Source organism: Anoplophora glabripennis, unplaced genomic scaffold (assembly GCF_000390285.2).
Source record: "Anoplophora glabripennis isolate ALB-LARVAE unplaced genomic scaffold, Agla_2.0 scaffold365, whole genome shotgun sequence".
NCBI classification, from domain to species: Eukaryota; Metazoa; Arthropoda; class Insecta; order Coleoptera; family Cerambycidae; genus Anoplophora; species Anoplophora glabripennis.
In genome coordinates, this window is record NW_019416447.1 from 361,992 (window position 1) to 375,466 (window position 13,475).

Sequence of the window (13,475 nt, forward strand, 5' to 3'; positions counted from 1 at the left end):
ATGCTGGAAATATGAGGTAAAGTGAAAAAAAGTCCATCAGATATCTGCTAACGGTTTCCCTAAAATATTATAGAGCTTTATATGCCTTCAAAGTTCATGTTGGAGAAACCCTACAATGTCCAGCTAAACTGAGATGGTAAGGTAGAAATAGTCTGACAATTTGAACACTAGTGGAGTACATTAATCTGGCTAAAACAGGATATTGGAGCAAGGATATTTGGTGTAAATTCCTGAATCAAAAGATTTATGTACCTTAGAAGCAACACAACTGTACTCCAAGCAAGAGTACATACTACTGAACTCTGCAGAAGAACATCAGGATGGGATACAAAGGCAAAAAGATCCTTATCTACGCCAACAGCCAAAGCTCTGGCAAGACAAAATATTACCTTAAAACTGGATCTAGGTCTTCTTACTCTGGCTACCCACACAAAGATGACACTCAAATGGGTACCATTCTATGAAGAAGGGCAATGAAGAAGCAGATATCGTATCTTTTTTATACAAATCGTTGGTGCGTGTGCATAATTTATTGGATAGAACTACCATACTAGTCGCACTGGAGCCACATACACAACAAATCGTAAAATCATAGAAAAAACTGACTGCAACTAAGGATAATCATCAAAACCAATATTTAATGAAGATTAAAACAGTTAAAGGCAACAAACACCTTCATTTAGTGTATAGAGACAGGAACACAATAAGCTTTGGAGCCCACAACTTCTGCTGACTGTACCAATTAAAAAAATATATGTATATAAAATCTGTCTTAACTTTTTGTCTCAAGTAACTGCATTTAGTAAAGGCATATTACAGAGGTTTGTTAATTCGACAGTCAATCGTTCTTGGTCAAAATTGACAAAAACATTTCAAATGGATTAGAGGTTAATTCTGACAGAGCCATAAAAATAGTAGTGTAGGACCCACGTTTTTGTAGTTACATTGATTTAAAAATGTTTAGTTTTTAGTCTATTAGGAAATATTTTCAATTAGTTTCAAATTTCGCTAAATATAGCAAAACAATAACTTATTTATTTATTTCAAAGATGAAAGGTATATGTACTTTTTGATTCCGCGTTTTATTTTTTCAACAAAAAAAATATAAAACTTGACTTACCCTTCAGCTGAGTGCTCTCGATCGCGAACATGTTCAAGGCCAGTAATTGCAGGAATCTATTACAGGGCAACGGAACAGGCGAGTGCTGCAGCAGGGCGCGGAACTCTCTCAGCATCTGCATCGCCGTCTCTTGAAAGCTCTCCATACTGCAAAGAACGAAACCCTTCAATTGCGGAATGGAAAAATTAAATGCAACGTCTGCCTCTTATCAACAATGACTTATACATAGGTATTCCCTCAAAAGCCCTTGTTTCATTCCCAAACGGAATTATTCGAAAACGTAGAACGATGAAAAACGGTAATTGGGATGTCAACATTGTACAATTACGCACCGTCATGTGCTCTCTTTTAATTATAAGAATCTTTGTTAATGAATGAATATTTAATGAATGAATGAATGTATATTTAATAAATATCTTAATCTTGGGGAGATTAAGGAGGTATATCGGGGTCCGAGGGAACTGAGGATCGCAGGGGGGGTCCTATGCTTTTGTTATTGGACTAAAACCCACTACCAACTTGGAAAAAATAAATTCTATTGAAAATATTTGCGATAAACATTATCTAGATAGCAAAGAAATTTACTCAATATGCGCATAACATACATATTGAAAATTAACAACATAAAAATACCATATTTAAGTAGTTTTAAATAATATTTAATGAACGCATAAACACTATGTAGATGTGGCAACAGCGCTAATAATCGAGTGCAGTTGTACATACTGCGAACCTACAGACCTCGGATATCGGAGATATTGCTCGTCAAATTCGGGTAAAGATGCGTACGCGTTCAAAAATGTATTGTGTGTAAACTATGTACAATATAATTATTATCTAGCAAATATATCGTATTATCCTCGTGAAGATTTGTATCCTTTATTTAAAATCCGTAAATCATGTGAGCTGGTAAAACAACGAGAAAATAATTATGTTAATTTAGTTCTAATGAAATGAAATGACACTCGCGCTCATCTCTCGTCCAAGTCAAAGAAAATGTTGGATGCAATTTTGAAGGTTCTGTGATAGAAATTACATTATTACACACTGTTCGTGTTTTTCATCTCTATTTTAGTAAAGTTTTGCAACTATAACTAATTTTTTAGATATAAAGTTTGCTGAGAAATATTTATGTTCGTTTGTTATTCTGTATAAATGCTTTTATCTTAAGTATTACTAATTATATTAATCAAGTAAAGAAAACGTTATGTAACCTTAAATATTGCTGGGTACGGATTACGATGTTTTTATAAACCATTAAATATATTAAAAACTGTATTTTTTATTCAAATAAATATATCACAGCTTCCTAACCTTTTTTAATTAATTTAGTTTTTCAAAAACATTACAAAAAATAATCTGTTGTGGGTAATTTATTATTGATAGGATTGTACATGGTATTTAGAAAAAAATGTATATGTTTGAAATCAATTTCATTTTTATCAAGTCTTTCAAATGTATTCCCTCCTTGCTGTCTGCTGATTGCGACGTTGCCACATTAATCCTCAAGTCAGACAGAAATGCAATTATTGGTTTCTGTTTCTAATTAATACAGCTGTACTATGTTCAAAACTTACATTAGTTTTACATCAAAAATAAGATAATACTGTGTACTATCTATGGAAAAGTTTTGTTTCACAATTTCTACATTTTTTTCTCAGTTATGGGCAAAAAAGAGAAGTCCACCGTCCATCTTCGCCATATAAACCTATGTTAAAATAAACAACTTTCAACAATATCTCAAAATCTAGATTCAAAAAAAAATTCAAAAAAATATGACGCACGGAGGGAGCACTGGGTAATACGCTATATAAATTTCAAGTACATCTGTGGATTTTAGGAAACCCGATATACCTCCTTAAATGACCTATATAATGTTCCAAATATCACAGTAACAAAACAAGCATTTCAATTACCTACATTAGTTAATTATTATTAACTATCCTATTCAGACCTCATCTATTTTGTTCAAATTGCTTAATAACTTGATCGACTGTCCTCAATTTCTCTTGATCCGATCTTTGTTAAACTTCAATGTTCCATTTACAAATACCAGAACTAATTATTTATTCGATATAAAATGTATGTAAAACCAATTTTAGAGATGAATAGCTATACAGGGTGGGCACACGAAAATCCTCGAAAAATTCGGTCACGATCATTTCAAAATGAATTTCTTACTAATAGCCTGCAGGACTACATCGAGGATATACTCGTTAACTTAAAACATGAAAGTTGGATACAACTAGATGAAGCTCCCCCGCATTTTGGAATAGCTGTAAGAGAATAGCTAAATACTAATTATCCGCAACGTTGGATTGGCCGGCTAGGAAGGAATGACATGAATCATGACGTGGTTAATGGTATTGGACCAGTAGCCTGACCACCCAGGTCACCAGATCGTAATCCACTGGACTTTTACGTTTGAGGAAATGTAAAAAACAAAGTTTACGCTATTCCAGTGTTAAGAAGAGATGATTTAGTTTTAAGGATTCAGCAAGCTGCTGCAATAAATTCATTGTATCGAAGTGGGTGGATTACATTTCGAGCAATTTCTTTAACTTGCATTTTTATGTTATTTTATTGTTGTTGTTGTTGTTGTTGTTGTAGTATACCACTAATTAAATCTGTTGTTTTTCCTGTGACAGTTTCATTAGCATAAAAAATGAAATTACTTTTACATTGTATGTGTTGAAACGTTTTTTTATTTTTTTACTCGAATACGCTTAGTGGTACATAAAAATCGAAGAGAGCTTTTTTCTTCCGAATTGAATGAAGCATTTTATGTAAAAGCAGTGGCGTATCAATTTTTTCTTTGCAAAACGTGCTCTCCCGATGATATTAACATCTACAAAATTTAATCGAAATATCTTTAGCCGTTTGACAACAATTAATAAATTTGATTTTTTTAAACCAATCTTGAGCACTTCGTATTTCCTTAAAGAAGTATTTTTTGAATATAGTTTATATATCAAACTCATATTACTTTTTGAATCTCTATCGGTCCGGATCGGAAACTGTACCACCCTGTATATAGAATAACGTTGTCCTTCGATAATTAGTTATGACAGTTCTATAGAACTACTTCTTGTATAGTGGTTCTAACTATATCTATAAAGGCTACAGAGAAATTGATCATCACTACTTGTACTTTTTCCAACATATGGAGAAAACCTAAGATTTGTTCTATATGTAAAAATGAAGATGAGTCCCGAGAGAATAGGCCCAGTATTTAATTTTAGGTCTGTTTCTATAATATGAAGCTTCTACAAAATTCTGGAAATATTACAAAACTTCAAGAGTTAACAACCAATTATCCAGCTGCCAAAACAGATAGATTCATAAAGTCGGTCAACGAACACCAATTTAATTTTTAATCAATTTTGAACCAGTTATCTGAAACAGTTTTTTTTTTCATTCGCTTTTGCAACTACTTACATTATATTTGCACGATAGAAAACAATACGTTGCTTACAATGGCTTTAAGTGTATTAAATTTCTACAATCTTGAGAAAAATGCTTTTTTACGTCCAGAGTTAGATTCATTATTCAGGGTCTTCCATATCTTCGCAGATAATTATCTGTGAATTCAGAAACACCTACATATTCCTTAGTAAATGTTCAGAAATAGAGAAATTATTAATTCGGATCTTATGATGAGATTTGCGGAATCAAAACACAAACCCAATATTTGACCACATTACTATCCACACATACACTAAGCTGCTCCAATATTGATCATTTGAGATTTACTCCCAATGGTTTCAAACACCATTCCAATCTAAACTCCAATTTTTCTCATTCCTCCGCTATTGCTGTTCGCAATCCAGAGAGCTCGTCACCTGACCTAGGATGTCACAATCACTGCTTGTTAAATAACAATCCTCTCGGAGTCTATTCATCCTTCCACCTGCCCGATTCATCGATCTCATTAAATGCAACACAAACAATGAGACGCGCTTGCATAATTTGCCAGACAATAAGGAGCAGCCATGTGACTCACCCGGGCAGGTGCACGCATCAAAAGAAAGCAAGAGTAATATCCGCGCCTATTTAAATATAATGTAGGGATTAGGTACCGTCCATGGGAGACAAGAGACAGCTAAGCAACTAAAACGCTATGCTAACCGGATAGGTACATAAGCTATTGTTCCACCGATAAATCCCAATGTGTAACAATCAGTGGATGCAGATATATGGATGCATAAATAAGCTCAGTATTAAGTCGTTAATGGTCCGGTAAAAGTTAGTTTCTCTTAGTCGCAGGCCGTGTTCCTAAGATGGAATGAATGACCTGTTGCATATTGGTGCCAGTGTTTTGATGTCATGATAGAATAAACATTGAAGTATCGTAGAAGATCATTCCAAACATATACTTTGGTGAAGCTACCGGAATAGTTTACGTAACATATTAAAAAAAATGTAATTTAGTTGCAATACTAGTTATTCTATTATCTATAATAACCTGATGTGGTCCCAAATACATGGACGAACAAAAAACAGGACACTTAGGATGCTACAGATGTGTTAAAAGTTAGTTTCTCAGTCGTAAACGTGTCCAAAGACAATCAAAATGTTACATACTGATCACAATATTTCCAGTCATCAATCGGAGAAGGCGGTCCATCTCAACCAAATAGATATTTTTGATTAAGACAATGGAATGTCCTGGATAACATAATGAAGAGAGTAATATTAGTTGTTCCTTTGTGATATCCTAATATGTAGCAGACATCAGATGCAACATACAGCTGAATAAAAAACATTATTACCATGGTGTGATTGTACGTTACGCCTATACGCATGTGGTGACGTCAATTGAGAGAAAGACAAACGAAATAAATCATGACAATTAAGGCATGCAACTTTTTTCCAAACTCCTAAACATTTCCACATCATTCATTTTATTATGTAAAAAAGATTACATTCCTCCAAATTTCAAATTTGACAAACTATTTAAGGTGACATTCACACTTAGAGTCTACACACTTAACTGACATTCTAAACACGATTAATAGCAAATGTTGATGTGGAAATTACACATTTTATCTCTTACATATTTCGATTAACTTAAATTGTCGGTTTATTATATTATACAGCTACTGTTTGTGTCAAAACGAAAATCTGCAGTTCTCTGCTGACTTTATCCTTAGTCGGTTCGAAATTTAGCCAGCTGGTCAGCACACCATGCTATATTCACACCACGATTATTGTTAAGACATTACAAGTATGTTAAAAGTTTGTTGTAGACGAAATTTTTGTATCCCTAAAATAGACTCAAAATGAATGACCTAGGCATCACATATTGGTCACATAATTTTTAATCACCAACAGGTTTTATGATAATCAGAGGAAGTGATGTAAATAAATACTTTTCATCAAGATTCTAGAATATGTAGTTCGGATAACATATCCACAAACAGTCAGTTTTGATCCAAATATATTGGTGACTAAAAAATATTACTATTAAGACATCAAACGCTTGTTAAAAGTTTATCACAGTCGTAGTTAGTTGTATTCATGACATAGAATCAATATGAATCATCACACTATTTCCAGCCACCAATAAGATTCAGATAAGGAAAGAAAAAAACCTTAAGACATGAATGACCTGTTGCACATTGACCACAAATTGTCCACTTCATGCGTAAATAGGTATCCATACATCACAGAAGATCTGTCCTATTCAACATATATTATATATCATTAAAAAAGATATTGGAATGGTCTGGGTAATTGAAGTTTACTTTGTATCCCCATTTTTATATCTCTAGCAACTCCTTATCTTTCTCTCTGAGTACCCATGCCTTCTTCTGATCATTCTGGTTAAAAATAACCTCAGCTTTTGTTTTGTTCACAATAATTTTCACACATTGCACCATTGCAATAAATATCTTTTAAAGATGAAACTAGCTGAAATACTTTTGGAAACTAAAAGAATAAATATAGAAACAGAAAAAAGAATGGGATGTGGGATATGTTTGCCTTTAATTGATATTGCTTTTTCTTCATACTTGAATCTGACTTGTCTATCTATCAATAATAGGTATTCTTCAATCATTTATAGACAGAAAAATAAATTACCTTGAACCAATACTACTGCAAACAAACGGTTATTTTTTTTTTCAAAATGTGCAGAATTCCTTCACAGTTATCTGTTTTTTTTTCAGAATTCTCATTGCTTTAAAACTTTCTGAGATAAACGAGAAAAACGGAAATCTTTTTTTTTAAATTGATTTTGCCAAACCAAACTTTTGAAACAAATTAAAAGGTCACATTTTTTGAGCTTAAATACTTCATAATCACGAATAAAATGGAAAAAAATTTTTTTTAGGTTTTCTCATATTTTTACAACAAATAACGTTGATTGATGAAAAATAAAATAAAATCATTTTTTTTTTTTTCAGAGATTAAGAAGGGTACTGTTAAAAAAACTGTTTTTTAAGTGATTATAGACTGCACAAAAATTAATTAGAAATTTGTCCCAAAAAAACGGTATGAATCGGGATCGAATTCTGGTTTGGGTCATCAACTTTAATTTTAATTTAATTAAAAGTTGATGAACAGACGAAAAAGTCGAATCGTGCTAGAAACAATTGGATTTTGTCCAAAAGGTTTTCCAAAAAAAAAACAAACGGCGAAAATTTTTGGGAAAAATATTTTTTTCCATCAATTTAAACGTTATTTGCGGTAAAAGTGAGAAAACAACCAAAAAAAATTTTTCTATTTTAATCACGATTATTAAGTTTAAGCTCAAAAAACGTACCCTTTAATTTTTTTTTAAAGTTTGAAACAAAGAAACGGTTCGCTACGTCGAGATGAAACTTCATAGGGTTATTCTGTTAGTCATGTTTAACATTGGTCATTTCGTGAATATTTCTAATTTAGCTGTGAATTTTCTAAAAACCATAAATTACCTTCTCTTCCTGTTTTTTAAATTTCGACCGAAAGATCTAAAAACTAGAATCTTAGAGCTTCAAAATGCTTTTTTTTAATTCCCGATACGACTATTCTTCGCCAAAATACAGTCTATCAAAAATCACAGAAAAATTTCGGAAATTCTTTTGACCCTCTAATTTTTTGCATTAGTTTATATATTTATCTACAAGTTTTAAAGTATGTAACTAGAATTCTGAAAAAACAGGTTAGAGCTAATGAAAATTTGCAAATTTTGAAAAAAAAAAAATCGTTTCGCTATCACGATGTAAATTTTGACATGGCGTCACAGACCTCCAAAAATTTTTTTAGAAAAAACAAAAAACATGCGTTTCATAAAATTCAAAGTAGATTAACACCCAAGTTTCAAAACAATCGAAAGGTCGTTTTCTTTGCTCATTAAATCCTTGTGGAAACTACCATATATTGATTCTAGATATTTTTCTGTATTATATGCACCAATTAAAGCTAAATGTATACTTAGTATACTTCGTAACGGAAACAGAGACGTTTCAATTCGAATGCGATAAAAAAAATCTAAACTACTTTCACATTCAAAGCCAGTACTGATGAAAACTTAAATTCAAATTATACAAACACTATTAATCTAAGCTCTCGAGTACAATTTCTTAGATTTCATGTTTCTACAGCAAACATTTATACACCGAAAGTGTCTACTTGTCCGAAAGAGAACATAATCGCCCAATTAATGTATAACGTCGCCGTGGCAGGCGAGGAATCAATGACCTTTTTCAATTAGACTTAAACGTCTTTTGTGTGTAAAGTCTCCTACTGCATGCATTCTCCAGTTGAAGAGTGAAGATACACAAGTCGGTATAACTGTAAGTGTACACGCAGATGCCCTCTCTTGCCGCGAGCATTGCCAATGCCGCTACCGAATGTAGTATTTTAAAATTTTTTGGGCGTGGTCGCCCGTCCACTACGTGCATAATCGAACGCGACAAAAATTCGTACGACAGACGGACACGGTAGAGTTGAAATTGAGTCAGGTTTCAGATAATTTTTAAATAAAACACAGATGTCGATGAATGGAGTTGAAAAGATGGAAAAAACATGAAAAAAGTTATTGGTAATAGAATTTACGTCTTAAAATTTACAAAATTGTACTTAGTTAACGGTTAGTGAATAAAAGAAAAAAAACTTTTATATGAAACAGTTAAATCTTCACAAGATTCATAAGTAAATTTTAAATTCAGAGACAGATAATTTGTTTGAAACGCTAAAGATCTTACACTCAGAAGAATTGAGATGCAATTTACTTTCTACACACCACAAACCATCTAAGAAAGTGTTTCCAGCAATTAATTATATTACTAAGATAATTAATAATTAGCGTGAACAGAAAGAGGCCAGGAGTTGAACCCTGAGGTACTCCACAAGTCGCAACATACCTGGTAGTATGAGAACCATTGTATCTGACATATAATGCTCTATTGTATAAATAAAATCTAATGGAATTAAGAAAGTTGTGGCAGAAGCCAAAGTTCGCTAGTTTACAAAGTAAGATCCAATCAAAAGCCTTTGAAAAATCTGGCGTGTATAATCTATAAGAATTAAACTACAGCTTCCTAATGATATTTGTAATAGAAAAAGTTCTATCTTCGCGTTTTCTTTTTTGTAAATTAAAGTTCATTTATTCAACGAAAGTGAAAGCCGACCCTGTGTAACTTATTAAAAACTTTGGAAATGTGTTTATGCGACCCGAGATGCAACCTTATAATTTAAATCGGTATAATCTAATACTAGTAATACCAAAAGAAGGTTAGGTTACATTGTCAAAAAAATTGTGCAATTAACCGAGTTTGTATTTGTATTGAATTCATTATTCACTTAATTATTATTAAATAGTAAGGCATCGTCCATCGACCCTTCAGTGTTAAAAAGATTTCAGGCTAAAGTTTTTATTTTGTAATTCCACGATAGTGACAGTATAATTTAAAGAAGTAAAAAATAAGAATAGCGTGCCGATTACATTAAAAACAAGATTCTTATTTCTTACTTTGCTTAATTTTTTAGTTTTACAATGAACCGAGAAAACAATGCATTAACTATTTCCGAACGTGTCGATATGGTGTTAGTGTATGGTGCAGCCGGAGAAAATGCGCTCGCGGCGAATAGGTTGTACCGGGAACGATGGCCACAAGTGTGTTCAGCGGCTGCGAGATACGGGAAGTGTTATTCCTCAAGGAGAAAGACGTGGTCCGCAAGTGAACCTAAATATTGAGAATGCAGTGTTGGAAAATTTTGAAGAAGACCCCCACAATTAGTACTCGACGACTCGCACAGCAAGGAGGAACATCATCTCGTACCGTACATCGCATTTTAAGGCGCCAGCTATCATCTACAACCAGTTCAACAGATTTTACCCACGGATTGTGATCAACGAATGCGTTATTGAAGATGAGGCGACATTTATCCGTGATGAAGTGAATTTCCGTAACATGCACATATGGGCCGATGAAAATCGTCAAGCGATTAGTGAAACTCATTTTCAACATCGGTTTTCCGTAAATGCTTGGGCTGGCATAATAGGTGATGTACTTGTGGGCTCCTATTTCTTTGAAGGACGACTAAATGGACCAACATATACTGACTTTTTGGAGAACCGGTTGCCTGAATTATTGGACGATGTGGCATCACAAATTCGGGCACACATGTTTTATCTTCAAGATGGGGCTCCTCCACACAGTACTTGAGTAACGACATTTTTGAATGAAATGTTTCCTCGACGATGGATTGGACGCTTTGGTCCTGTGCCATGGCCACCACGGTCACCCGATCTTAATTCCAATGAACTTTTATCTTTGGAGTCACTTGAAATCATTGGTTTACAATACTCCAATTGCTACGGTGGAAGAATTACCCAAAAATTGAGAAGTATCTTTCTATCTTTCAACGACGATTTGTTTACGCGGCTGGTCTACCGCATGTAACTCATCGTACAGCACACGGACAGGACCGCAAACGCAAACCGCAAAAGTAGAACTTTTTCGTATAAGACTTTTCTATTACAAATATCGTTAGGAAACTGTAGTTTAATTTTTATAGATTATACACGCCACACCCTGTATATCACACCTATCACCGTTCTATTATCCAAAACACAAATAACAGATTCTATCAATACTAAAAAATTTGTAACTGTTGATCCGCCACTAACAAATTCATGTTGTTGGTATGAAGAAATGTGGTTATGAATGTACGGATGTAGATAGAGTTAGGTATCTCAAAAACTTTTGAAAAAATCTAAATGGTTGATATATGCCTATAGTTTTCCACATGAGATTTGTCACGACTTTTGAAAGCAGGACAAACTTTGGTCACTTTCCTGATTCTTTAAAAAGGAGCTGCAGAAACTGCAGCACAATCACCTTAAACCTCATAAGAACTTGTACTTGTTCTTTAATTTTTAACAAACTATAAGTATCTCCGATACGATGCGTTTGTGAACATGTTCACACGATTTTTTTTCTTGGTGTATGACTATCATTAAAGTTTGACCAAATACGTTCCTGTATAAATTATAGCCGCATTGTCATATCTCCGAAAAGGGCAATTCGTATCTCCGATTCGCCTGCGCGATATTTATTTATGGTGCATCGTGCTCTCGATAGAGTTCACAGTTGCTGGCTCATTCGAATCGCTGGTATATTGTTATGCTGATCGCGCACCAGATTAACGCCGTTACGCGAGATGCGCCCCATAAGTAGGCGCAACACGCTCGCGCTCACGGAAACCTCTGCCAAGTTTATATCGTACGGAACATGGGACTTTTCTTTCTTCCATGGTGTACGAGCTAATTGCGAATTTTTGAAACGGCCCCGATACGGCGGCAGATATTCCGACCTTAAGGGACAATTAGTACGGATTCCTTCCAAAAGATGCCTCATCAAAAAAATTGGGATATTTTCTTCGATAAGGTGTACAACTAATTGTCATCCGTTAGGCATAAACAAATGCTACGCTATTATCTACATTAAGAAATCTAATCCGATACATTTCGATTGCATCAAGAATATCTCTCGGAACTTTTTAAGGGACCAGAAGATGTTGAAAAATTTCAAACAGTTAGGTTAGGTACACTCTCACCTTGACTACTTTCCTCAAAACCTTGGAGACTACAAAGAAGAAGAAGAAGAAGAAAATTTCCATCAAGCTATAAGTTAATATCAACATGATGGCCGAATTCTGTTGGACACTAAAAAAGAAACGAATCAGAATAGACAGAAGAGAAAGCAAAACGCACTGCATAGGTCATTCGAAGAGAAAAGAATTCGCTACAAGAGAAGAAAAGTGTAAGAGCGATATCAAAGAAAGGCTGGTTTGAGTCAGTCGAATCTATTTGGAAGTAATTCATATCCATGACATTTATTCAAGATTTTTTAGGATACGAGATTTCCATTTTTTGCGATATTTTGCGACTTGTACAATTTTTGGGTAATGAGGCTCAACAGACTTTAGATTCAAATTCGACTCGACAAAATTTATGAAAAGAACACTTGATTCAATCTAGAAAAACTATTTCTAAATTTTCTCACTCTCATTGATATGATTTTTTGCCATTTTCAACTATTTTTTTGTTTTTTTTGCAAAATCTGTGGGGGGATATAGACTTAAAACTCGAATTCAGCCTTTTACAATACATAAGAAACACTTTTGATCAAGGTGAGAAAAAAATTTTCGATTTTTTTGCGTCATTTTTGGCGATTTTCCGTTATTCGCCATTATTTTGCGCCTTTTGCATAATCTGGGGGAGTGCGGCTTAAAATACATCAGATTTAAATTCAGCACCTCAAAATATATAAGAAACCCACTTGATCAAGTTCAGAACAAATTTTTTAGAATTGTTGTGCTCCCTATCGTAATTATCGGCGATATTTCACTATTTTTTGCAAATTACTCGAAATTATGGAAGTGGTGAGCTAAACGGACTTCAGATTCGGATCAAAGGTACAGATCACTTTTTTTGTGTGCAGGTGTTGTTAATGTCTGCCAACAAATGTACGATAAAGCTGGTAAAGTTAGTAGAAGGATACAGGATACAGGAGTCTTTGTCTAACATTTGCCTATAACTCCGTCCAATTATTTTGTTCCAAGTGTTAGTTGAAAGTTAATACAACTTCTTCGAAGTCGTTTTTTCCAAAATTCGAAGAATTTTCTACATAACTTGGCAACCCCCGCACTAAAATGTTTATATTGCCGTATACAGAATTTTTTCAGAAATCCATATGTTTAAAAATATACAGGGTGTTCCATTTAAAAAATGTAATATTTGGCCAGTCCCGTTTTTACTCATCGCCCTGTGTGTTTCGAATTAATTTTATCCATTAGGGTTTTTTGATTCTGTACAACTTTTACAAAGTTATAAGAAAATGTTAGACAAAGGCTCCTAAATTAG

The 13,475-nt window shown here is 33.7% G+C and overlaps 1 protein-coding gene across 2 annotated transcripts in view; it reads right to left on the reverse strand.

Annotated features, from left to right (window-relative positions):
• LOC108913298 (telomerase-binding protein EST1A) overlaps positions 1-13,475 on the reverse strand; it is a 142,950-nt gene that overhangs the window by 100,678 nt on the left and 28,797 nt on the right. For both annotated transcript variants that reach the window (XM_018718826.1, XM_018718825.1), the window contains exon 11: positions 1,121-1,266. In XM_018718826.1, coding sequence (XP_018574342.1) covers positions 1,121-1,266 — 146 coding nt within the window. The remainder of the gene's footprint in view (positions 1-1,120; positions 1,267-13,475) is intronic.